Raw genomic sequence first — 25,730 nt, forward strand, 5'->3', positions numbered from 1 at the left:
CCTTTGAGAAGATTTTCCCCAGGAAATAAAATCACATTCAGAACAACAACAACAACGGCGGCCTGTGCAGCTCCGCGCCCAGCCCAGCCTGCCCTGGACCCTGGCCACCTCCTGCCTACTTGGAGAACCCGGCTGCCTCTGAGGGATCCAGCTGTTTGCACCAGTGTGGCAGCTGCCCCCTTGAGCCAGTTCAGGACCCAAAGCAAGAAGGCTGCTTGCGTGCGGCAGGCTGGGTTCCCCTCCCTTTGGGCCAAGAGAAGAGCCACCGGCCAAACTCTCCCGGGTCAACGGGATTGAATGATAAAGTGGTTTCCTTCCCATAGCAGCCTTGAACATGGCAGAGCTGATAATGTTGGGCTTTTCTTAGTGGCTCAAGGCAGCCATTGTCCCCTCACTTGAGCCTCACAGCCACCGCCTGGCCTATAACTCGGCCTCCAGAGAAATGAGGAGCCAAAGATTGTCCATGGCAGGGCCTGACTGGTGTCGGGCTCTTCCATGTCCAGCACCTTCTCCACGCTGACCTCCGAGCTCCCGCCTGGGTGGATCTCGTGCGGAATGACCCCAAAGTTAAAAGCTCCTTTGTTGGACAAGGCACCGGAGGGAGGAATCCTTCCCTCTGTACAAAAGTAGCAGTAAATCGTTGGCAGGGGGTCTTTACGTCTCCATCGTCACAAAAGAGCTGCAGAAAGGATTTGGCAGACGGATGAGGGCCCACGTGGAGGAGGCACCTGCAGCCCATCTCAGGATGTCCACCAGCAGACACACTTCCTTCATCAACCCTCCCCCCCCCTCTGGATTGGCCTTAGGATGGCAGTTTCGAGAAACAACTAAAAACGGGGGGAACCAGCCGGGGGGGGGCAGGAGTGGCTTGTCATGGATTTTGGCACCATTGAGTAAGTGGTGGCAGGGACGGTCCCCGTCCCCCCCAATCCCTTGTGGGGGGGCTGAGGGTCAGAGGGCCCAAGGCACCAGGGCCGCCCACCAGAGGGAGGCGGAGGCGTACAGGAGGGGCCAGGGACCGGGGTGGGCGGGGCTTCCTGCAGTGTTGTTGCTCAGCTGCATCTCTCCGTACTGGGGGCCGTCGGGGCCCCCCATTCTCATCCCGGCTGCCGCAGCTGCTGCCGCGGCTCCTCCTGCAGCAGCCGCCGCCGCCACACGCAGGGATGTCCCGGAGGAGCGGTAACGGGGGGCAGACTTGGACCTCCGGGAGGTGCCCCGAGCGCTGCCCCGGGCTGACCCACGCGCTCCACCCCGGCCCCCTTTGCAGACCACGGCCTCCATGAAAATGGCCAGCAGGAAGAGGAGCGTCCAACAGAGGGCGGGGCTGCACTTGACCCTCATGGTCTCCAGGGAGGGGCCCCGATCTGCAAAATGAAGAGGAAAGAGGGGTCAGCCCCCGTTGCCCGGATTCCTCCGCTGGTAGAGTTAACCCTAGGAAGCCCAGCGTTCCTCTGGGTAGACCTGGCATGAAGCCTGGGGATGGTGGTTGCTTGGAGACTGGCCTCTTCTGCTCTGCCTCCAGAAACCATCTAGGCCAGTGTTTTTCAATCTTTTTTGTGCAAAGGCACACTTTTTTCATGAAAAAAATCACGAGGCACACCACCATTAGAAAATGTTAAAAAAAATTAACTCTGTGCCTATATTGACTATATATAAAGTAATTTTCCCACGGCACACCTTACACTATGTCACGGCACACTAGTGTGCCACAGCACAGTGGTTGAAAAACACTGATCTAGGCTACAGCTATGCAGTTTCCCATCAGCCAAGGATGGACGGAATCGGACTGGGAAGGGGCCCCTGAGGCCTTCTAGCCCACCCACCCCCTGCTCAAGCAGAGGTCCTTGGTCCATCCCAGACCAATGGTCACCCAAAAGCTTCTTCCAAGGCTCCAGGAGCAGCCATATCTTCTCCAGGCAACCCCTTCCCCTGGTTCCTTCTTCCCACTGCCAGGAAATTCCTTCCCCCTAAGCGGCTTCTCTCCTTGGGGAGTCCCCCCCACCCCGTTGCTTCTTGTCCTGCCTTGGGGGGGGGGCTTTGTAGAATAAGTGGACCCCTCCTCTCCTTTGAGCAGCCCCTCAGATACTGGGAGGCTGCTATCCTCTCCTCCTCTCCATTCAAGACTGGCCTGACCCAACTCCAACCACCGTCCTGGGCTGGGTACGTTTTAGCCCCCCAAATCCTCTGTGCTGCTGCTCTTCCCCTCCCGGGATTCCTGCCTCTCTTCTTCGCCTCTCCTGGGGAGCAGAAGTGGAGGCAGAATCTCTTCCCACCGGCCCTGCCTGCCAACCTACCTGGCTGCCCTCGGACTGCAGGGAGCTTTGCCTGCCTGCTGAGCTCTAACACGGGATGGGGGTCTTTCTATGCAACCTAAACATGGAGGCTTCCTCGTGTAGGGCTTGCCGTGAAGGGGGAGCCCATCTCCGGGCAGCCGATTGCAAAGAATGGACGCAGCAGGCAGAGACCCCCGACTCCTTTTACAAGGCTCCGCCCCCAACGCCAATTTCGCCCCAGGGGCTGATTGATCCTAGGGATGCCCCCCCCGCCCCCCGAGAACCAGGGCTGGGGGGGGGGGTCTTCGGGAGAGTCTCCCCCTTCGCTTTCCCTGAAGCAGCTGCGGCTCCCAAATCAGCCCCCGACTGGTTGCCCCTTCCCCCCCCCACCCCGGGCTCTGCTACCCGGAGGGCGGCTGCGGAGAGGGACCCCACGCCCCGCGCCCGGAACCGGCATTTCCTTCCATCGCCCGCAGGGGGGACAGACGACCCCCCTCCTCCCTCCCTCCCTCGCGATGGCTCCCCCCTCCCTGAGCCGCGCTGGGGGGGGGGGGCGAGGATGTCTACCCGACGGCTCCGGCGCTCGCTCTCGGTTGCTCCGGGCTTTGCCTGCCGCTGCTCCGCGCTCGCTCGCTCGCTCGCCCGCCCGGGGCTCCAGCAGCCGCTCCGACAGCCGCGCAGCCCTCCTGCGCGGCTCCGGCTCTTCGTCACTGCGCGCCTCCCCCGCGCCGAAGCCCCCGCCCCTCGCGCCCAGATGCAGCCCCCGCCCCTGCGCGCCCCTCGCCCGCAGCCCCTCCTGCGCCCGCCCGGTGGGTGACGGGGGCAAGGACGCAGCCCCGGCTGGCAGCGCCCCCCTCCACGCCGCCCCTGCAAGGATGCGGGTCTCCCGAGAGGTGGAGGCGGGTCTTGGCCGCCACCCTCCCCGGTTTGAGGGGGGCACATCGGAAGCTTGGGGGGGGGAGACCAGGAAACCCTGGGAAATGAAGACCCCCCCCCTTCATCCTTGGAAAGGCTGCCGGGTGGGGGGGGAATCGGGGCAGCTCTCAAAAACTCTGGGGCCAGGAAGGTCCTTCTCCCCGTGGGGGGGCTTAGGGGAAAGCGGGGACTTTCTTTCCATGGCAAGTCATTTGTCAGCCTTGTGAAATGTGTCTTCACTTCGTGTGTTTATGTCTTGGGAATCTCGGAAGCCTTGAAGGAGCCCAGCATGTAAAAAAAGCCCCCCTCCAAAACAAATGCATGAAAAGCCCACCCCGAAGGGCCAAAGGAACGCAACCCCTTTTGTCGGCACCCCAACATTCCCAGAAAACCTCCATCCTGGGCTGGAGGGGAGGAGGAGCAGTGGCTCTTCAGGGGGAGGGGGCTGCAAAGGGGGGGGGAGCAGTGACTGCCCTGTTCCAGAGTCCCCCCCCCCACGGCATTCTCAGGTGGAGTTGAGGGGGCCCTGCAGAGGATAGAAAAACAAGGTTGCAATGGAGGCTAATGGAGGCTACCGTTGAGCAACCGAAGGCAGATCTCGGTATCATTGCGGCCACCATCCTGAGCGGACCGGGTGAAGGTGGGAGGGGTGGTCCCCCAAAGGGAGCCCTGCGGGGCCTTTCAAAGGGGATCATCTCAGCACCTGGAAGACATTCAGAGGCAGCCAGTGCAATGGTGGGAGCCCTCCTGGGAAGGAGGCAGGCAGGGAACACATCTGGGCTTGGGTCAGCTGCAGCCCCACCAGAAGCACAGCTGGAAGGAAAAGAGCCACATGTCCTTCCCCCCTTTGGTCCTCCCACCCCCTCGCCCCAGACCTGCTCACCTGGGTCCCAATTCCTTTATGAGCCACACCTTATGCAGGAAGTCAATCAAAACGAATGGCTGCACTTAAGGACAGCACCAGGTCTATTCGGCAACCAGACGGTCTCCCAGAGCGGCCACTTAAAGATGAGCCGGCAGTGGGTGGCAGCAGCCAAAAAAGTTAATGCAGTCCTTGGTTGCATAAACAGGTGAAGGGTTAATGCCACTTTATAAGGCCTTGGTAATAAGGCCACACTTGGAAAACTGCACCCAGTTTTGGTGGCCACGATGTAGAAAAGATGTGGAGACTCTGGAAAGAGAGCAGAGAAGAGCAACCAGGATGATGAGGGGACTGGAGGCTAAAACATATTGCAGGAATTGGGGATGTCTAGTTTAGTGAAAAGAAGGGCAAGGACAGGCAGGATAGCAGTCTTCCAATTTTTTAAATTAATTTTTTTTCATTTTCATAACACATAACCACATGTATACTGTTACATCAACATAATTTCATATTATTAAGTATTAACATCAATTTGTCTTTCCATCAACTCCCAAAAAACAATTATTGGCTCCTCTGCTCTCCATACACCACATTACCCTGTCCATCACTCTCTTCTCCCTCTCTCCTCTTCCTCCCTACCTCCTTTCTGCCCTCTGCCATTCTTCCCTACTTCCCCTTCCTCTCTTCCAATATCTCAGGGGCTGCCACTAAGAAGAGGGAGTCAAACTATTCTCCAAAGCACCTGAGGGTAGAACAAGAAGCAATGGATGGAAACTAATCAAGGAGAGAAACAACTTAGAACTGAGGAGAAATTTCCTGACAGTTAGAACAATTAATCAGAGGAACAGAAGTTGCCTCCAGAAGTTGTGAATGCTCCAACACTGGAGGTTTTCAAGAAGAGACTGGACAGTCACTTATCTGAAATGATATAGACCAGTGGTTCCCAAACTTGGCAACTTTAAGACTTGTGGACTTCAACTCCCAGAAGAGCAGAGCTGGCTGGAGAATTCTCCAGCCAGCTCTGCTCTTCTGGGAGTTGAAGTCCACAAGTCTTAAAGTTGCCAAGTTTGGGAACCACTGATATAGAGCCTCCTGCTTGAGCATTGGGGTTGGACTAGAAGACCTCCAAGATCCCTTCCAACTCTATTCTGTATAAGTGGTGGGTAGAACATGCAGAGGAGGGACATGGAGTTTGTTTCAGCCTCAACTCTGCTTTGATTGACAGCTGGCTTTTCAAGAGTTACCAGGCAAGCAGTGAAAGGCAGCTCTAGCAGCCGCCGCTTGGCCTGGGGGCAGGGCCAGGTCTGGACAGAGACAGCAAGGGGTCTTAGCCTCCTGTCCAGTGGTGGGTTGATCCTCTGGCCACCATTTGGCCTCTAATCCTCCTTTGGGGAAGAGGCAGAGGGGGCTTCCGTCCCTCCCTTCTGGCAAAATAAAAACAGGGAGGGAGGGAGGGAGGTGCGTGTGTGTGTGTGTGTGTGTAAGTTATTAGAGAATTTATATGGCTGCCCACGCAAGTTCAGGGACTTCAGGCGGCACACAAAAACAATGCACTCCCTGGCCTTCCCCCAAGTAGCAATGAAGTGCGAGGGTCCCTTTTGGGCTTTGAGCCTTCCACATGCAAGCGGCCCCCCCTGAAAGGAAAGCGGGCGGGGGGGGGGAGGACCCGGAGCTGCCCCACTGAAAGGGGGAAAGCGAAGCGACTCGAGTGGCGGATGCCAGAGGCCGCCAGGTGGCGCTCTTCCACCGCCATTCATCCGCCGAGGCTCTTCCCGAGGGCGGCCGGGGGGATTCAGGGGCCGAATTCGGTTGGATTCGTTCGGGCTGGAGAGCGGCTCCTGGGGGGCAAAAGGCGGGGGGCGCACAGGGGCCTCTGGCTCTGGCCGCGTCCCGGGCCCTCCGGGTGGGCAGAGGCTGCTCTGGGGGTCGGCCAGCCAGGAAACTCGCCCGGCCTTAAGTGCTGAAGCCCCCGCCGGAGAGGAGAGGCTTCCAGTCGGTCTCGGAGCGGCCCCTCCAGCCCCCGCGGCCGCCCAGACAGGCGGGAGGGAGGGAGAAGCCCCCCCCCAAGGGCTCCGCTCTTTCCCGCTTCTTTGCGGGGCGCTGCAGACTCCCCGGGGGGAGGGGAGGGGGAAGAGCCGCCGGGGCCCCCAGAGGCCATCTGGACGGGCCCGGGAGCTGCGCGCAGGGGAGGGTCTCTCCTGGGGCCCCGTCTCCTCCTCCTCCTCCGCCGCCGCCGCCTCTTCCTTCCTGCTCTGCGGCCGGGGAGGCTGCGGGCGAGCGCCGTCCCCGGAAGAGGAGGAGCGGCGGGGGCAGCGGCGGGGCCTGGGCCGGGGCGGGCATGGAGCGGCTGCCGGCGGGCGCGGCGGTGGCGCTGCGGGGCGGCTGCCCGGGGGACCCCAGCTGCGGCCCCTGGGAGATGCAAGGGCGGCTGGGCGCCGGGGGCTTCGGCAACGTCTCCCTCTACCAGCACCGGGTGGGTGGGGGCCGCGGGGAGGGGGGGCGGCTGGGGGGGGGGTGTCCCGGGGCCGCCCTAACGCCCCCTCCCCGCTTCCCCTCCGCAGGAGTCCGGCGCCCGCCTGGCGGTGAAGGCCTGCCGGCTGGAGCTGAGCGCCCGACACCAGGAGCGCTGGCGCCACGAGCTGCAGATCCTGCGCAGGTGGGCGGCGGCCCCGGGGCTCCCCTCGCCTGGGGGTCCCTCGGGGGCCCCGGTGGCTTCCCGGGATCTGGACGGGGATCCTCCGGGGGGAGGCAGGGGCCCTGTTTCCCCCCTGGGGGCAGGGGGGGCTGATCCGGATGTTGGTCTGCATGGCCTCTAGGGGTCCCACTTCGGTAAAGGGGGGGACACACCCGGCGCACCTCCCTCCTCCTCCCCCCCAGCAAGCACCCCGAGGGGGGGCTGAGAGAGGGGTGGGGCAAGTGGCCAAACGCCCCCCACCCAAGCAGGCCCTGTGACTAAGGCAGGACTAGAACTCTCCACCTCCCGCTTTGCCCACTGGCCCAGGCTGCCCTCCCTGCGGCCCTTCTCAGCCAGTCCTCTGGGCGGCTGGGGAGGGAAAGGCCCCCCTGCAGCCCCTCTCCTTCCTCTCTGCCCCTCAGCTTGGACCATCCGAACGTGGTGAAGGCCCTGGAGCTGCCGGAGGAGCTGGATTTCCCCGTGAACGACGTGCCCCTTCTGGCCATGGAGTATTGCTCCAGGGGGGACCTCAGGAAGGTAGGGGCCGCTCGGAGCGCCCGGAGGTGGGGCTGGGCTGCTGGAGCCCCCTGGGGGTCCCTTCCTCCCTCCCTCCCGCTCTGTGGCTGCCTGGAGGAGCCCCTGCCGGACGCCTGGTCCTGTCCCAGAGGCAGCCGGAGCCCCGTTTCCACCCGAGGACCTTGAGGTGAAATCCCCAGCAATTGGTCCCTGGGGAAGGGAGCTCCAACTCTTCCCCAATTCTCTCGGGGGTCTCTAAGCCAGAAGCAGAGAGAGACTCTGCTGCGCTGCTACCCTTCTGGGGGCTTCTGGGGCTTAAGGCCATCGCTCCTTTCATGCCACTTGCCAACTTTGGGACCCAGAAGTTGAGCCACAGAGCGAAACTCCGATGGCCCCGGGAGTCTCCCGCTCTTCAATGCTTCAGCCTGTGGTTGTGGTTCATTATTTGGAAGCCGACACTTATTTTGTTGGCCCAAATATGTTCTCCGACACAGCGCTTGCTACAGTCAGATGTTTTGCCCTTTGAGATACATATCTACGTGCTGTATTAACCTCCGTGTGTAATTGCTACCGTTACTCTTCCAGCTGCTGAATGCCCCCGAGAACTGCTGTGGTCTTAAGGAAAGCCAAATCCTTTCGGTGCTGAGTGACATCGGTAGGCCAGCTGTTCTTTTCCTTGATAAAGAGATTTAAAAGTGTTTTCTTCCCCTGTCTTCTTATTGTGCCTCGAAGTTCATTCAAGCAGCCAATTCAGGCTCTGAATGCGTATGGATGATTAATGGCATTGATTCAGATCATAGAAGGGGCATCTTGGGACAGAGGCGTCTTCTGGATTTACCACTCTTGTCAAAATGACGAAGGCCGAATCAGAAAGTGCCTCTTAGTTTTTTTTCTAAACGTGTGCATTTCCCCCCCCATAATTTCCAGGGTCTGGCATCCAGTATTTGCACGAAAACAGAATCATTCACAGAGATCTTAAGCCGGAAAATATTGTCCTCCAGGATGAAGCCGGGAAGGTCAGTGAAACTCCGAGTTTAGAAGGCTGCGCTCGGTTTCCCATCCATTGTTCCAAGAAATGTGCCACGGAAAGGGGGCTCCCTGCCCACTCCCCACATCGGATGGGCGGGCTTTGCCAGGAGAGGCCCCTGATCTTCCCCACCTGCTCTTTTGAAGCACAGGGTGCCCCGGACTTTGGGCCCATCGCCAGGAGGCGGAGAGTTCTAGTCCCACCTTAGGCACTAAAGGGGGGGCTGGGTGACTTTGGGCAGCCCCTCCCTCTCTCTCAGCCCACCTCACAAGGGGGTCGTTGTGGGGGAAACAGGTGGAGGAAGAAATATTAGGTACCTTCACGGCCTTTAATTATACAGTCAATAAAGGTGGGATATAAAGAAGCGTCCCCAGGTGGTGGTCTATAGCAGTGTTTCTCAACCTTGGCAACTTGAAGATGTCCGGACTTCAACTCCCAGAATTCCCCAGCCAGCATTCGCTGGCTGGGGAATTCTGGGAGTTGAAGTCCGGACATCTTCAAGTTGCTAAGGTTGAGAAACACTGGTCTATAGAGCTTGGTTCTCCAGCATCTGAAAAGAGAGTTCGGATGTCCTCCCTTCCTTCCTTCCTTCCTTCCTTCCTTCCTTCCTTCCTTCCTTCCTTCCTTCCTTCCTTCCTTCCCACCCCATTTCCCTGCCCCTCTCATCCATTTCAGAGGCTAGGAGGAAATGGAGGGAACCCCCCCCCCCCTGTCAGTTCCAAAAAGAGGGAAAACATGACTTGGGATGGGATTTCATTGCCAGATAATCTACAAGATCATAGACCTGGGATACGCCAAGGATCTGGATCAAGGGAGCTTATGCACCTCTTTCGTGGGGACCCTGCAGTACCTGGTAAGGCCTGAACCCCCATGGCGGTGGGCCCTGGTCCTAACTCTGGAGGGAGGGAGGGGGGGGAGCCCTGAAGGTGGATTTTTACCCCGATTTCTGCTCTTTTGTTTAAGGCCCCTGAACTCTTTGATAACAACTCTTACACCATGACGGTGGACTTCTGGAGCCTCGGGACGGTCGTCTTCGAGTGCATCACGGGGTTCAGGCCCTTCCTGCACAACCAGCAGCCCTTCAGCTGGTAGGACCCTCTGGCTCGGGGGGCAACGGGGTGCGCCTCACCTTCGCCAAAGAGCCGGCTGTGTGTCTCCGCGTACAGAGGGACACCAAGGCAGCCCCGCTCTCTCTCTCTCAAGGCCCCTGGAGGGAAGGAGGCTCCGTTCCCTCACAAAACGTCCTTTCTCCATCAGCTGGAGCTCCAGGAAGAGCCGTTTTAGGGGAATCTCGTGCCAAGATACGTGGCACACGGTGAGCCCTGCTCACTGGGGAGGAATTCCTCTGAGTTCACCATGGAGCTCCAGTCCCAATTGGGCCACTGGGAGAGGCACATGGGAAAATACCAATAAGACGGCCACAATTGCACAACGGATGCCCCGGCCTTGTTGAGGTCGATCATCTCTGCTTTTTTGTGGGTGATGGTGATGCCTTCAAGTCCATCTTGGCTGCTGGTGACCGCGTTGACCAGTCCCTGCAATTTGGCATTAGGGAGTTGGACCCAAGATGATTCTGAATTTTATTTCTGGCTTCTGGAATATTCCCTACCCTGTTCGATTGTGTGTCATTTGCCAACCTGATATATTGTTCCTCACCCATGCCATGAATGACGTTAAAAATAACACTGGTCGTCTCTGTCCACTGGACACCTCCTTCCAAAAGCTTCCATGAGCTTTTTTCCCCTTGGGAGCAGACGCACCTGCTAGATAGACGAATCTTCTAGCCCACATTTAAATGCACGATTGTTCTGAAGAGCCTTTGTGGACACACCCACAGGGGGAGGCCGAGCATCCCTCTTTTGGGGAGGGGGAAGGAATCACAAGCATTTTGATAGGTCCCAAAGGGTCTCCTGAAGGTCACCCATCCTGCTATGGGCGTCATGGATCCCAAGAGACCAACTGGATTTTTTTTGTTCTCTTTTCCTGCAGGCATGAGAAGATCAAGAAGAAAGACCCCAAGTGCATTTTTGCCTGGGAAGAGATGACGGGGGAAGTTAGATTTAGTGCTTATTTGCCAACTCCAAACAGCTTGTGCAGGTAACCCTCATTCTATCGTTTCTCCTTCATTGGTAGAATTCCTTCCTGCACTAAACCTTCCTTCCTTCCTTCCTTCCTTCCTTCCTTCCTTCCTTCCTTCCTTCCTTCCTTATGTGACCCAAGGGAAGCACCTCCCTCACCTGGGGGAAGAACCAAGTCCTCGTCTCCTTTACATCTTGCCTCTACAACAGGTTGGGGGGGGGGGCTGTTCTGGTTTCAAAGGGGGGAGCCTCATTCCAGAAGTTTGAGCAGCAGAGGAAATGACTTTGACGTTGTTTAATCAAAGCATCCCGGGGCACACACTGGTCCTGCTGGATCAAGTTCAGAAGGCAGAGGATACGAGAGACTGGTGGTCCTTCAAGCAACCAGGCCACAGAGTGGGGCAGGAGGGTGGCAGCCGGTCTGGTGGGCTTACCTTTTCCTTTTGTTTTGTGGCTTAGTACGATTGTGGACAGGATGGAGCACTGGCTTCAGATGATGCTGACCTGGGACCCCCAGCAGAGGGGAGGCGGAATAGACCCAACCACCAACGGCTACAGGTGCTTTCAAGTGATGGAACAGTTGTTGAGCCTGAAGGTAAGTGGGCAGATTATACATTTCGATTAAAAAGATTGATTACAATTACAATAAATAAGCTTTCATTTACTTTGAGTCTTAAAATGCTCAAACTTTGTAACATCAAGACAAAATATCCAGCCTTGCTCATAGGGAATAAATTAGAACCATTTTCCCAGTGCATTTTCATTTTTTGAATTACAGTAAGATGATTGGAAACTGGGGCAGCAAACTCTAGTTGTTACCCCCCCCCCCAAAAAGAACTTTGATTGTAGGTTTTTTTCCCCTCCCAGTTTTATTTTGAGCATCTAAAGCCTGTCTCTCCTAAATGCACCCGGGTTTTGTTTTTTTTTGGAGGGGGGGTGTGTTGCTGGTGAAAAAAGCTTCAAAAACAAACTTTTTCAAAGTATTGAGTTCTTCGCTGTTTCTTTACGGCGTTTTCTTTTCAGATTGTCCACATCTTAAATATGACGTCCGCCAAAATCCTGTCGTATTCTCTGCACCCAGAAGAAAGTCTTCATTCCCTGCAAGTCCGGATTGAATCCGACACCGGAATCAGCTCGGGAAACCAGGAGCTGCTCCTGGAGATGGGGAGCTGTTTAGACCCCCGGAAACCAGCCTCCCAGTGTGTCATTGATGGCGTAGTAAGATTCCTTCTCAAATTCTGACCAACGAGGCCTCTTTATTTGCACATCTTTGATAATGATCGTTCGTAGCAGTCAGGCAGAACATAAGAATTTACTTAAGCTTTCGCTTAATTGCGTTTGAACTTTGCCCCTGTATCCCCTCCCTTCTGTCCTGTGTCATAATTCATATTCTCCAACTAGGCTGTAGACATGAGACGGACGAAGGCATGCATGGAATTTCCCCTTCCATGCCAGCCTGATAATAGTCATGGCAACACTTTAGAAGTTGACATCTAGTCAACAAACGAACCCCACCCACCACCCAGGCTGTTACAACACAAAACAACAACGGACACACAGCCAGCACCAATCAGCACCAATCTACCAATCATGATACAACCACACAACCAATCAATCCACTTACTAAAACAAAGCCAGCACTACACACACACACATACCACACACACACCAAGATTTATAGAAAGACGGCAGCTCCGACCACACTTTTAAGCCGAAAATATGTGTGTGTGTGTGTGTGTGCATGCATATATATGTTGTAACAAATAGAACATTATATATATAATCTATATGTGTGTGTATGAATTTATTCATTTCTTCTGGCATATTATTATTGAATTATTGGTACCTTCTGAAGGTTTGCAAGGAAATGTTTTGATTTCGTAATTTCTCTTCTTTACCAGAAAGGCTGGGATAGCTACATGGTATATTTATTTGATAAGAGCAAAACTACCTATGAAGGCCCTTTTGCTTCTAGGACACTTTCTGACTGCGTAAATTATATTGGTAAGTTTGTCTCAGTTTAGTAATAATTATTAGTTATTCTAAGATTTGGCTACAGCGTATTTAGGAAAAACATTCTGCAATCACCTTTGAGTCCTTATCAAAATATCAAAGTATAAAAAATACTAGCACTAAATCAGTCAGAAGAAGCTTCCTCCTGCCCCATTCCTCATTTTCTTTGACTTTGTAAATAATTGTGTGCAAATTGTAAATATTGAATTCAAAATGGCAAAAATATGTCATGTTCAACTCGGCGATAAGCAGGGATTGTGTCAGCTTTGGTTCCATCACGAATATTCTTAAATTCAGTGCCTCCCTCCCTCCTTCCTTTCCCTTTTTGTAACTTGCAGTTTTTACTAATGAGGATGGGCGTTTTTTCCCCTCTCAGTGAAGGACAGCAAAATCCAGCTGCCCGTTTTCCAGCTTCGGAAGATCTGGGCTGAAGCCGTCCACTACGTCATCGGCCTGAAGGAAGACTACAGCCGCCTCTTCCAGGGCCAGAGAGCTGCCATGTAAGTCCCGGGGCCCCCCGGGGAAGGAGCGCAGCAAAGGCGCGAAGGGCTCGGACGAAGCAGGCCTGCGGGGCCCGATTAGCAGCCCTTCCGCACCTTCCTGTGGCCCCCAGTGGTAGGTAGGGGCGTCCATTGGGGAGTCCCAAATAGCATTGTAGCAATAAGACTTATATACCGCTTCACAGTGCTTTACCGCCCCCTCTAAGAGATTTACAAAGTCGTCATATTGCCCGCGACAATCTGGGTCCTCATTTTACCAACCTCGGAAGGATGGAAGGCTGTGTCCACCTTGAGCCCCATCAGGATCGAACTCCAAGCTGTGGGCAAAGTTAGCCTACAATACTGCATTCTGATCACTGCACCCCCAGGGCTCCCAGCATTAGCAGTAGCCCTTAGACTTATATACCGCTTCACAGTGCTTTACAGCCCTCTCTAAGCGGTTTACAGAGTCAGCCTCTCACCCCCAACAATCTGGGTCCTTATTTGACCCAACTTGGAAGGACGGAAGGCTGAATCCAACTTGATGGGTCAGGATCGAACTTCCTGGCTGTGGGCAGAGTTTAACCCTCAATGCTGAGGGTTAACCCTAAGAGCCGAGGTGGCACAGTGGTTAAATGCAGTACTGCAGGCCACTTCAGCTGACTGCAGTTCGGCGGTTCAAATCTCACCGGCTCAAGGTTGACTCAGCCTTCCATCCTTCCGAGGTGGGTAAAATGAGGACCCGGATTGTTGTTGGGGGCAATATGCTGACTCTGTAAACCGCTTAGAGAGGGCTGGAAGCCCTATGAAGCGGTATATAAGTCTAACTGCTATTGCTAATGCTGCACCCTAACCATGCGCCACCAGAGCTATCTATCCACGGACGTTTATGTGTAGTTATGAGGGGAGATTAATGCAAACTTCTCCTTGTCACAATCTCTAGGCTGAGCCTTCTGAGGTACAACCACAATTTAACCAGCAGGAAAAACAACATGATCTCCACATCACAGCAGCTGAAGGCCAAGCTGAATTTCTTCCAGCAAAGTATCCGCCTGGACTTGGAACGATACAGTGACCAAATGACCTATGGAATCTGTAAGCCTTTGGGCCAGGGACGGCCCCAACATGTTGATTAACCTTTTTTTTGGGGGGGGGGCACCCGCTGAAGGTCATTCCTGTCCCACCCACCCCCAACTTCTCTGGGGGCCTGGCATGCATGTGATCGGGATCCAATCAAAACGTATAACTGAAACTGTTTATCAGCCAGTTCATCTCCTTAACACAGTGTTTCTCAACCTTAGCAACTTGAAGATGTCCGGACTTCAACTCCCAGAATCCCCCAGCCAGCGAATGCTGGCTGGGGAATTCTGGGAGTTGAAGTCCGGACATCTTCAAGTTGCCAAGGTTGAGAAACACTGCCTTAACATCTGCATCCTTTAGGTTTCCTCAATACAGAACCCCAAATTCTTCTTTCCTACCTCTTTCTTTTCTGAAATGTACAAAATATGTTAAATTTCCAAAATTCATCAGTATAACTACTTCTGTTTTGGAGCCTTGTTTTTTTTCAAACCAAGCGTTGCTTATTTTCAGAGAATATGGTGAATTAACCCCAGTCTCTTTCTTTAAGCCTCAGAGAAAATGTTAAAAGCTTGGAAAGATATGGAAGAAAAAGCCTCACTGTGTGAAAAGGTACGGCTCGAAACCAGAGTTTATTGTTCCTCTGGCTTTTACTCTTCTTGTCCCCATCATCCTTATTAAGAGCTTTTAATTCTGAGATAGCATCTTATCTGGGTATAGAAAAAAATAGGAAATCAATCAAAAGTAATGAAAAAAATAAAGGCAGGAAAGTGATGAAAAACTTTCCATTATCCAAAGAGCAATGCTTCTAAGCCACATTTATTGTTACTGTCACCAAATGTTTATTTTTAATTCTGAGACAGCACCTCACATACAGGGAAAGAATCAGGAGCTAATAACAACTAAGCTCCCCTTTCTTCTTCTGCGTTTCATTACCACTAATATTGAGACGATCCTCAGATAAAGCCGTCTAATTTAGAGTGTGCTCAGCCATTGCCACCCCGGATGGGGAGGAAAACCCCACCACCATCCCCTCCCTGGTCAAAACGATGTGTAGGAGGAAGGCTCTGTCTGTAACTGAGTCCGTGAGGAAGACGTTCGGTTTCTCCAAGGCCTCTTAAATTGAGAACATTCAGATCTTTTCCATGTTTACTGTTTATTATTCAGAAAACAGGCCATTTAGCCCTACCTGCCACTTGGGGTGGATGTTTCTCTACCTTAGCAATAATTAAAACCTGTGGACTTCGACTCCCAGAGTTTCCCAGGCAGGAATTCCCCAAGAAGGAATTCTGGGAGTTGAAGTCCATACCTCTTGAAGTTGCCAAGGCTGAGAAAGGCATCTCCAGCAAATACCCATCCAGCTCCAATTAGAAACCCCCGAGTGAAGGAGAGCCCGTGCGGCAAATCCTTTCATTCTGTCCGATGGGAAGAGGCATCCAGCTAGGTGACTATTCAGTGCAAAAGAAATAATCAGACCTTCAGCCTGTCAGAGAGGGGATTTCATTTCTCCTTTGCAGGTGGCGGATATCGGCTCCCTGGATGAGCAGATCATGGCGCTGCATACCGAAATTGTGGAGCTGCAGAGAAGCCTCCACGTGCGACGTCAAAACGATGTAATGGAAAATCTGTAAGAAAACAAACTTTTCTCATTACGCCACTGGCTTAGCAGGAGGAGGCCTTATCATTGTTAATTAAGCTCTGCTCAGCACTGTTCATAGCACCTAGTTAATAAACCTTGAATATGCCCCAAAATAGCAATAGCAGTTCGACTTATATACCGCTTCATGGGGCTTTCAGCCCTCTCTGAGCGGTTTACAGAGTCAGCATATTTGCCCCCAACAACAATCCGGGTCCTCATTTTACCCACCTCAGAAGGATGGAAGGCTGAGTCAACCCTGAGCCGGTGAGATTTGAACAGTTGAACTGCAGATAGCAGTCAGCTGAAGTGGCCTACAGTGCTGCATTTAACCACTGCGCCACCTCGGCTCATGCTAGAAGTAAATGTACCGACCAACAGGCAGCTGGAGACCGAAGACGTTTATCTGGTTGATTTGGCCACTCGGAATCTCCTCTGACCAGGGTCCCCCATAAATATTGCCCCCATAATCCCCTGCCTCCCATGCGGGGCAGTTCCATGTTGCCAGTCTTCTCTGCTTGACTCTTGGGAGGGAGAGGCTGAGACCCAGGGGCAGAAAGGCTGAGGTTATCTGATGGACGGCCGAGAGACCACGAGGGATAGGAGATGGAAAGCTGAAAGGCAGAAAGGGCTCCCTTCTTAATCAACTTGGGACCAGTTGCTTTCCGATTGTTGGAGGTGACACAGACCTCCCGGTGGGGGGGGGATGAAACATGACTGGGTTCCAACAGCCATGCCCCCCCCACCCACTCAGGTGACTCTGCCCTTTGCAGTGTTTCACTTGCTAAGACCGTGTTTTTAGAACAGTTTTGCCAAAACTGGCATTTATTTCTGATTTCCAGCAAAATTGGCCCGCACAGCCGTCACTTAACCGCCACTGCAAAATAGGTGATAAAATCAGGTCAGTCACACGGGTGATCCAGTTTACAACCGTCACAAGATATGACCGAAAGGGCCTCATTCCATTACAGTTGTCTCTCAAGGATTACCTCTGTTTAAAAAAGGATCCAGTGTTTATAGTTTTAACAGAATTCTTGAATTAAAGGGGGAAGTCTCTGCCCGCTGATTCCTTTTCTGATGAGTTGCGGTGTTGAAATCCACATTGGTGCTATTAAATGGCCCACTCATTTGTATCTTTTATCTTACATTTTTAAATGCTTTTTATCTTGCCTGTAAGCCGCCCAGAGTCCCAAGGGAGTGGGCGGCATACAAATTTTATTAAATTGAAATTGAAATTGGCCTGAGGGGAAAGCCGAAAGTTTGGCTGAGTTGAGCGTACTAAACATTTACAAACCAAACATTGCCCAGCCTTGAGAGGATCACTTTTATAGTTTTGTTGCTGCTTCTCCTAATTGCACATTTGTTCCTGGATGGAACGACAAAGATTTCTTCCCTTTGAGAGCTAGCAGATCAAATATTCCACCGTTTTATTGAGGGTAAACACGTTTAAGCTCCCACTCTTACTAACAGAAGCCATTTGTTATACCTGCATTCGGCCTTTGTTGAGCCCCAGAGGGGAAGCGGGGAGGGAGGGAATCACGTTGACAGTTGCCCCGTCTCTCCACAGGGAGCAGAGAGCCATTGAACTCTACAAGCAACTGAAATCCAGGCCTCCAGGTAGGTACGTCCCCCATCCTTCTCCCAGGGAAGAGGCAGGAGGAGGCCCGGGAAAGAGACGGGCCTGTAAGCAGAAACTTTGTAAAGGAGCCTGAACAGATGGACTCAGAGGCTTGGGAACACACAAGATTTGCTCTGCCTCATAAAAACAATTCTTTTCATGAGTTGAATCCTCTGCCTCTTTTTCAGGGTGCAGCTCTCTTTAAAGCAGTGTTTCTCAACCTTGTCAACTTGAAGATGTCCGGACTTCAACTCCCAGAATTCCCCAGCCAGCAAATGCTGGCTGGGGAATTCTGGGAGTTGAAGTCCGGACATCTTCAAGTTGACAAGGTTGAGAAACACTGCTTTAACAGTTTCCTAAGTTTGTACGGTCGTTTCTAGCTATTCGAGGGTAAAAATTTAGAATAGACAGGCTGTTCCTTCGGGAATGTTATTGATTCCTATCTAGTCAAACACCCCCGTTACCCCCTTAAGTGGAGCCTCTGGAGCCCTTTGGGTTGAGGACGTATTAAGAGGTATAATATTGGAAGTCTTGTTCGAGGATGACAACATTTTTCAGCCCTGTTTACTAGGATTTCCGATCCATCCAAACAGTTAAAAATATATTATTCTCATGATTAATGCTAGTGTAAAGTCTTCGGCTTTTCTTCTGAGGTAGAATCTGGTTGCCAAATGCTTTCTGTCTGTGGAGGAAGTTTACCCTCTGGAGAGATCTGTCTTTCAGACCACGTCTACAGCGACAGCACAGAGATGGTCAAGATCATTGTCCAGACGGTCCAGAGCCAAGACTGGGTCCTCAAGGAGCTCTTCAGGCACCTCAGGTAATCGGGCAGGCACACCTGTGACCCAGCCCTGCTCTCCTTCCCCAGCCCTGCCCAGCGCCCAGGTAGCGGGATGACCAGGACCCAAGGGGCATCGCTTGGACTTTGACTGGCTTCATCCCTTTGTTCTTCATTTATAAAAATACTCAAAATGTGGAACTAATCCTTTCCAGTGTAGTTCTGGTCGATCCAAGCTTGTTCATAGATTCAAAATAGGCTTCCTTAGATTGATCTGCTGCCTCTTGCAAAAGAAAGAAACCCCTTTGGAAAAGCCTGGCTCTGAAGCCCCCAGTGGTCAGCCCGGGGGCCAAAATGGGCTCCAGAGGATACGGGATGTCCAGGGTTGCAAGGCAACCGCAACAGGTCCTCCCGGAGAAACTGGTTAAAAAACATTTCATCATTGGCAGATTTTCCATTTGATTGCCAAAACAGAGAATTCGTTTGTTAAAAAAACATTGCTGGAAATGAGCCGAGGTGGCGCAGTGGTTAAATGCAGTACTGCAGGCCACTTCAGCTGACTGTTATCTGCAGTTCAGCGGTTCTAATCTCACTGGCTCAAGGTTGACTCAGCCTTCCATCCTTCCGAGGTGGGTAAAATGAGGACCCAGATTGTGGGGGCGATATGCTAACTCTGTAAACCGCTTAGAGAGGGCTGGAAGCCCTATGAAGTGGTATATAAATCTAACTGCTATTGATAGACGGAATTTGCATATAGGCGTGCAATTTCATTCCATTTATAGTGTGTTAACGCTTTGTTACTATTTTTAGCTTAATTTTAATAATGAATTTAGTTTCTTAATGTGGTTTGTTTATTTATTACTAGTTAATGATATTTTAGAAAGCGATTGCGTGCATGACATTTAAATTCCTGCTTTACTTAGCTGACTTATTTATCTGTCTTTTATTCTTTTTTTCATGCGTTCCCTTGTGTTGGTTCGCCATGCGTTTTCTTTAAAATGTTCGCTAAAGGGGGGGAAAGCGGGAGAGGCCGTGAAGCAGGGGCCACTCTAGTCGCGAAGCCCCCAAACACCTTTTTTTACAGGTGGACTTCAAGAGGGGGGCAATAATTGTTACTGTCGTTGGGAGGGAAGCCGAGTCTGAGAGAGTCTTTTATTGTTGAAAAGATGGCTAAGCACTGAGCCCAAAGGATTTGCGTGAAAATGTTGGAAAAAGAAGGGGGATTGAAGGAAGATTCCCTAGAGAAATTACTCTTGTCTGCTCCTTGGCTGTTATGAGGTCACGGAATCCCTAAAAGTATTCCTGAATTTGCCCTCGATTCTCTCTGGATCACCTAGTCCAGGGGTGTCAAACTCTTATTTCATTCATCAGGGTTGTCTTTCCCCTTCGGGGCAGGGGGTCGGGGGGGGCATGGCCAGCTTGACGTCACTCATCGGGGCTCTGTTTTCAGCCACGCTGGCCTCCTGCAGCCCTCTGCCAGCGAAAGTGGAGCCCAGGCAGGCCACGCCCAGCCTCCTCGTGCTCCGTTTTCACTGGCGGAGGCACTGCGGGCCAGTCCTTTGCTCTTTCCAGGGTGGGTCTGCAGATCTAAGCACCCCGTGGGCTGGATCCAGGCCGCGGGCCTTGACTTTGACACCGCTGGCCTAGTACCACCGCAGAGGGAAAGGATTGTTGCCTGCCCTGTTCTAACCATCCCTCTCCTTTTTGAATCACAGCAAATTGCTGGGCTGCAAACAGAAGATCATCGACTTGCTTCCCAGCATCGACGTGGCTCTGAACAGCATCAAGGAGGCCGACAATTCAGTCATGCAAATGCAGGGCAAACGGCAGAGAGAAATCTGGCACCTGCTGAAAATTGCTTGTGTAAGGATATGGCTCAGCCAGGCCGCCTCGATGAATATCCAATACAACCCATCATCCTTACATTATAAATAAGTGTTGCATTCGTCTGTTTGGCGACATTGCTAACATATAAGCAGATTTTGGTTCAAATACCAGCCTGGGTTAAGCAGAGAGAGAGAGAAATTCTCTTACAAATATTCGGCCATTTTTCTCCCCAGAATCCAGGGGTTCATTGTACACCATCTGGAAAAGCTGAGGACAGATTTGGACAACAGAAGGCAAGGCAGGGGGGGCCGCTCTTAAGGCCCCATTTGATACCCCTAGATCAGGCAGGGCAAAAAGGTTTGAGCAGAAAACCACACATCTGAAAATGTGGGTGTCCCTGACTGATGATATTCAGATGTCAACCTGCCCCACCCTTGTTACTGGTCACCTCAACATCATCATCATTATCTGTTAAATATCAACTGTGGGTGGGTTACACTGTCCTGTCTCCCCTCATTTCCCCCAGCTGTTTAAGGCTTGAGAGCCTCAACATATCGGCCATCCTCTCGGCCGCGTTCATAAGACAGAGATGACCCAGCAATTCTTAATGCCAGTCAGTTCATTCAACCTTCGAATGCCAGCAGTTCAACAGCTGAGTGCAGCTTTTAAGGTTTTTCTCATTTGCGGGTATCCCGAAGAAGGAAATGGGGGGCACCATCGATGCTCCTGATGGGGGGAAAGTGACTTAACGCTCTTGAGTGCTGCTGTCCAGAGTTTTATATATGCCAAACAATTCCAGAGTTTGGTCACTTGGACCAGTTTTTTCTGCTGGCACAACAAACGATGTTCCTCTCGACCCATTCGCAGCAGCCTCCTCCCGTCAGAGTCACTGGGAATAAACGCAGGAGGCAGGGAACTCCGCCAAAGGCCTCCGTGTCTCTTCCTAACACCTCCTATTTTTCCTTTTCCTTGTAGACCCAGAGTTCGGCTCGATCGGCCGGCTCCGCCGTGGATGGTCCCGTCCCGTCTTCTGTGCCTGCCTGGCTCTGCCAAACTGCACCGGCCCACGTGCTGCAGCCGCTGCCTTTCGTGGAAGCCTCTAGAAACGCGTAAGAGATGGGGGAGGGGGCTCTTCCTCCCTGCTAGAAACCCCCCTCAAGGCTGGCAGTTGACCCTCCTGTCAGGAAATGCAGCACTTTGTTTAACGAAGATGGCTCAATTAGTAGAATAAGGGACATCTGCCGTACAGGACATGACCTTGAAGTTTAAAGGAAGAAAGAAGAGAATGCTTGAAAATAGGTCATCATTTAAGACCATAATTGTGGGCTTAATTGTGGTTGTAAGTCGGGCGCTAATTGCAATTCATATCGCAAAATTTCATCCTCCAAAAAGAAAATACATGGCATTAGGATTGCTGAAGAGAAGGAAGCTCTCCGGATTTTGATTCGTGTATTTAAATAGTTTCCTATTTTTTTTGTCTGGAGTAGCTGGAATAGAGAACAGCCATCTTTGTTCTTTTCTTGACAGGTTGAATTTTGCACATTTGTTGGAAGAAAATCTAAGCTATCTTGACAGTTTTAGCGCCGTTATACACGAAGCGAGGCATGACCAGAATAGCAGCATGATGGTGAGTTGAAGCTTCCCTTCGGCATACTTTTAATAAATAATTCATTTATTAAGAAGAAAAGACAGCTTGGAAAGTGGGTCATTCACTAAATTCAGCAAGAGAAACTCCTCTACTTTAGAAGAAAATGAAGATATCCAAGCAACAACTTTGCATAAGCATTTTGGTAAGGAAGACATTTGAGGCTTCCTTCCTCTTTTATGAGTGAGTTTCCTTAAAGGAATTTTGAGGGACTCTGAAGGAATTTTGCAGCTCGGTGGGTGATCAGTCTCATCCTGTGAGTGAAAGAGAATAATAAAAGTGAATTTTCCAATATCCAGTCCTTTTAATAAGGCCAGCAGTGGGGAAAGCACAATTCTCTTTATTTGGTATTTTAAATGCCCTCTTCTGTGCAAGAGAACTGTACAACAGTAAGGAAAACACAGAGATTGTTCCTCAATTTTACCAGTTTGAATTTCCGTCTGTTTTATATCGATTACTGCATAACAACACTGTGAGTGCTTCAGATTATTCCCTTGTTTTCTTTTGCAGAGTCTGGACTGGAGTTGGCTGGGTTAGAGAGTCCGTGTTGCACAGCCGCATTTGCAAAAATGGGCCTTTTAACTTAAAATACATCTTTCCTTTGAATTAAAGAAGGACCAGATCGCAGAGTTTGCATCTTCATCCAGTTTGTGGAGGTTTTGGGAAAGAGGCCCTGCTTTACCCTCTTAAAGCATCCCAGATAGAATATCTCCCATCACAGGATCTGTCATGCACTGTAATTAAATAACCCCCAAAAGATCACGTTGGCCTAAGACAGAAATCGTGAAAGGTGCAAAATAAATTATCGGTTATATACTGTATTAATAGAAGAGAATATATGTAGCTCAGGATTGAACTGCGAAATCTTTTAACGCTCTCGGGGTTTGTTTTCTTAACAAACGTTTCGTTACTCGGGGAATGTCATCAATGACGCACTTATGATGGTACCTATCTGGGCAAACCCCACCGTCTTCTAGCACTGATGGTGTTACCTAGTTTGGTAATGAAACGTCTCCAAGCAAATGACCAAACTCTTGAGAGCTCCGTGACTCCATAGAGCAGTGTTTCTCAACCTTGGCAACTTGAAGATGTCTGGACTTCAACTCCCAGAATTCCCCCAGCCAGCATTCGCTGGCTGGGGGATTCTGGGAGTTGAAGTCCGGACATCTTCAAGTTGCCAAGGTTGAGAAACACTGCCATAGAGTTTACTACACGCCTTGTTAACTCTTCTCTTTTCTATCATCCTTGCGGAAACTTATTCATAGTATATTTCTAATGAACAAAATTGGGAGTATTTTTCTAATACATAAAGATTTTTTTTCCTTTTCACTTTGAAAATATCTGACCCTTGCCCTCCCACCTGAAAACAACAGCTTAGAAATGTCACAAATAATCTCAACAAGGAAGAAATCAGTTTTGAGTCTTTTTATGTTTTTGTTAGAAAATTAGAATAATGTATTAGAATGAGTTTCAAACCATCTGTGAATAAAAGGTTTCATAAATGGTTCTCTTTAAGATTTATTGAGAGTAATTTTGCAAAACTCTGCCCTGTTGACTTTATGGGAAGGGAGAATGTCCGGCACTCATCCCACCAAATATTGCCCTGAGGTTCATGCCGGTCAACGGAGGCTGAACCAGAAGCGGTAATTAAAGGGCCAGGCTAGAAACTGAGAGATGGTGAGTTCTAGTCCCGCCTTGGGCACCAACCGAGCCGAGGTGGCTCAGTGGTTAAATGCAGCACTGCAGGCTACTTCAGCTGACTGCAGTTCAGCAGTTCGGCGGTTCAAATCTCACCGGCTCAGGGTTGACTCAGCCTTCCATCCTTCCGAGGTGGGTGAAATGTGGACCCGGATTGTTGTTGGGGGCAATATGCTGACTCTGTAAACCGCTTAGAGAGGGCTATAAAAACACTATGGAGTGGTATATAAATCTAAGTGCTATTGCCCTTCCTTCCTTCCTTCCTTCCTTCCTTCCTTCCTCCCTCCCTCCCTCCCTCCCTCCCTTCTTTCCTCCTTCCCTCAGCCTTCCATCCTTCCGAGGTGGGTGAAATGAGGACCCGGATTGTTGTTGGGGGCGATATGCTGACTCTGTAAACCGCTTAGAGAGGGCTGAAAGCCCTAGGAAGCGGTATAGAAGTCTAACTGCTATTGCTAACCAAGCCAGCTGGGTGACCTTGAGAGCCAGTCACTGTCTCTCAGCCCTAGGAAGGAGACCGTGGCAACCCACTTCTGGGAAACCTGGCCAAGAAAACTGCAGGAGCTTCTCCGCGCAGGCTCCAAAAACAGAATCTGAAAAAAAAAAAGGGGGGGGGAGGCTGAGTGACAAGGAAGGAATTCAAGCAGTGTTACAAATACTGTGAACTACATTTAAGGAGCTTATGGGATGCTTGTAATATGATTTTTCTCTCCGTCCTTTGTGGCAGGCTGGGGGGAAGGGCCAGTGAAGGGCTGCTGGAAAAGCCCCATCGGGTGTCAGCCCTGCGAGGTAGGCCAGCCAAGCAGCACGCCCAGAAGGACCGGCTCTGGCTTTAAGGTTACATTGACAGAGTATTTTGAAAGTACATTCCTCCCCCTCCGTGCCCCCCCCACCGCCCTAAAAACCCCAACCAACCACAAACCCAGAAACCAGGCAGGGAAGCTCTCTGGGAAGCCTGTAAATGGCATTTGGGGGGCCTCGGATGCTGCAACGATTGTCAATACGTACCAGTTCCCAAGCGCCCCAAATTTTGATCCTGGGGACCCTGCAGCAGTCGTAAGTCACCTTTTTTTCCACTTTGAACAGTCGTTAAATGAATGGCCGTAAGTCGAGGATGACCTGTGGCTCCTCTTAGTTCAAATGTGTTGTGCAATCTAAGTGCGTTACGTAGAGAGAAAGGACGGGATGGATGGAGGGAAGGTTTAATGGTTTCTACAGGAAGCTAACTGAATAGTTTCCGTACTACTAAAATAGGAGACTGGCTTCTCTCTCTTTTGTTACTGCTGCTACTTCCTGCTGTGTCTTCGGAGCATCCTTCCGTACGCCTTCGACACAAGACGCAGGTCTGCAGCTTCCTTCGAGGGCTCGGCGTCCAGCTTCTTCAATGCCGTCTTCACGTTGCTCAAGATTTTGCTGATCTTCCCCAGCACGGAAGGCCTCACCAGGTGATCCCGGGTTCCGTGTTGCTGAAGGACCCAAAGGGCACCTGCCTCCTTCAGCTGCCAAAAGACAAAAAGACGGGTTGAGAAGGAGCTGAAGCATTGGGGGCCGGGGGGGGGCACGAATTGTATCGTTACAGCATCATTAATCCTGAATGTTAACACCAATCCTTCTTTCTTCATTATCAATACATATGCCGCCTTTCCAGCCTCAGAGCTGCCTGCTAACCGACTGGTTTTATCTTTTTTGCAACTCGGTTTTTCACACTGACCAAACGGAAGTCTTCCTTTTCAAAATAATTTGGAGTCCACTGAGAGCTAAGAATCTGCTGCTGTGACATTTCCAAGAGCCAGGTGAATTTTTAATAGTGGAATACAAAAAAACCTCAACATACATACGCAAAATTCAACAGTGGTTATAAAGTAAGGAAAGAAAAGCTAAATGTGATTGTAGTGATTAAAAGTGGAGTGAGAAGAAGAAAAACAAAGACCCAGAAAATAACAAAATAAATTATTTTCATCCCAGAATTTTTTTAAAAAGTTTATGCTATAGACCAGTGTTTCTCAACCTTGGTAACTTGAAGATGTCCGGACTTCAACTCCCAGAATTCCCCAGCCAGCGAATGCTGGCTGGGGAATTCTGGGAGTTGAAGTCCGGACATCTTCAAGTTGCCAAGGTTGAGAAACACTGCTATAGACAATATTCCATAAATGAAATGAGGCCTTTTCCAATACCACCTTATGAAAGGCAGCCTTGTGAAGCATCCAGAAATATTTCCATTTTGAATATGCAGTAAAGATCATTTTTCTCAGCCTCCTTCATTGGAGGGTGTGGCTCCCTTGTCATATTATTTATTTATTATTTTATTCATTAAAAGTATAGAGCCACCCAACTTCTCCCGAGCACCGTACGTTAAACCCCATTAAAAGAAGCCCCCCCCTCCCCCCAAGCAGCAACCACACAATCAAATCAGCCTCTTGAATGGTACTATTCCCACTTGGGTCCCATTGACAAAACCATATTTTCAGGGCCTTCTGGAGAAGCAGCAGGGTGGGGGCCAACTGTACTTCATGGGGAATGGCGTTCCATAAAGAAGGGGCCACCACCCAAAAGGCCATCATTCATTCATGGTGTAACTCTGAGCAGCTTACAGTTGCATATGCAGTTATTAAAACAT

At 51.2% G+C, this 25,730-nt stretch overlaps 1 protein-coding gene across 2 annotated transcripts; it reads left to right on the forward strand.

Annotated features, from left to right (window-relative positions):
* Positions 1-6,358: 6,358 nt before the first annotated feature.
* On the forward strand, positions 6,359-22,045 carry CHUK (component of inhibitor of nuclear factor kappa B kinase complex). Of its 2 annotated transcripts, none has more exons than XM_087726911.1 (21): positions 6,359-6,523; positions 6,612-6,706; positions 7,147-7,261; positions 7,826-7,895; positions 8,168-8,256; positions 9,031-9,120; positions 9,231-9,355; positions 10,257-10,364; positions 10,805-10,940; positions 11,369-11,563; positions 12,247-12,349; positions 12,735-12,858; positions 13,781-13,932; positions 14,465-14,526; positions 15,432-15,541; positions 17,118-17,167; positions 17,826-17,988; positions 19,662-19,809; positions 20,749-20,882; positions 21,301-21,400; positions 21,929-22,045. In XM_087726911.1, the coding sequence occupies exons 1-21, from the start codon at positions 6,389-6,391 to the stop codon at positions 21,953-21,955; spliced, it is 2,331 nt and encodes a 776-aa protein (XP_087583037.1). In that variant the 5' UTR covers positions 6,359-6,388; the 3' UTR covers positions 21,956-22,045. The 2 variants fall into 2 exon arrangements, with proteins under 2 accessions (XP_087583037.1, XP_087583038.1); XM_087726912.1 differs by having other exon boundaries at positions 17,892-17,988.
* The last annotated feature ends 3,685 nt before the right edge of the window (positions 22,046-25,730 follow it).

The sequence above is a fragment of the Thamnophis sirtalis genome, unplaced genomic scaffold, assembly GCF_051295495.1.
Source record: "Thamnophis sirtalis isolate CommonGarterSnake01/CBP01778 unplaced genomic scaffold, rThaSir2_p1.2 scaffold_12, whole genome shotgun sequence".
NCBI classification, from domain to species: domain Eukaryota; kingdom Metazoa; phylum Chordata; class Lepidosauria; order Squamata; family Natricidae; genus Thamnophis; species Thamnophis sirtalis.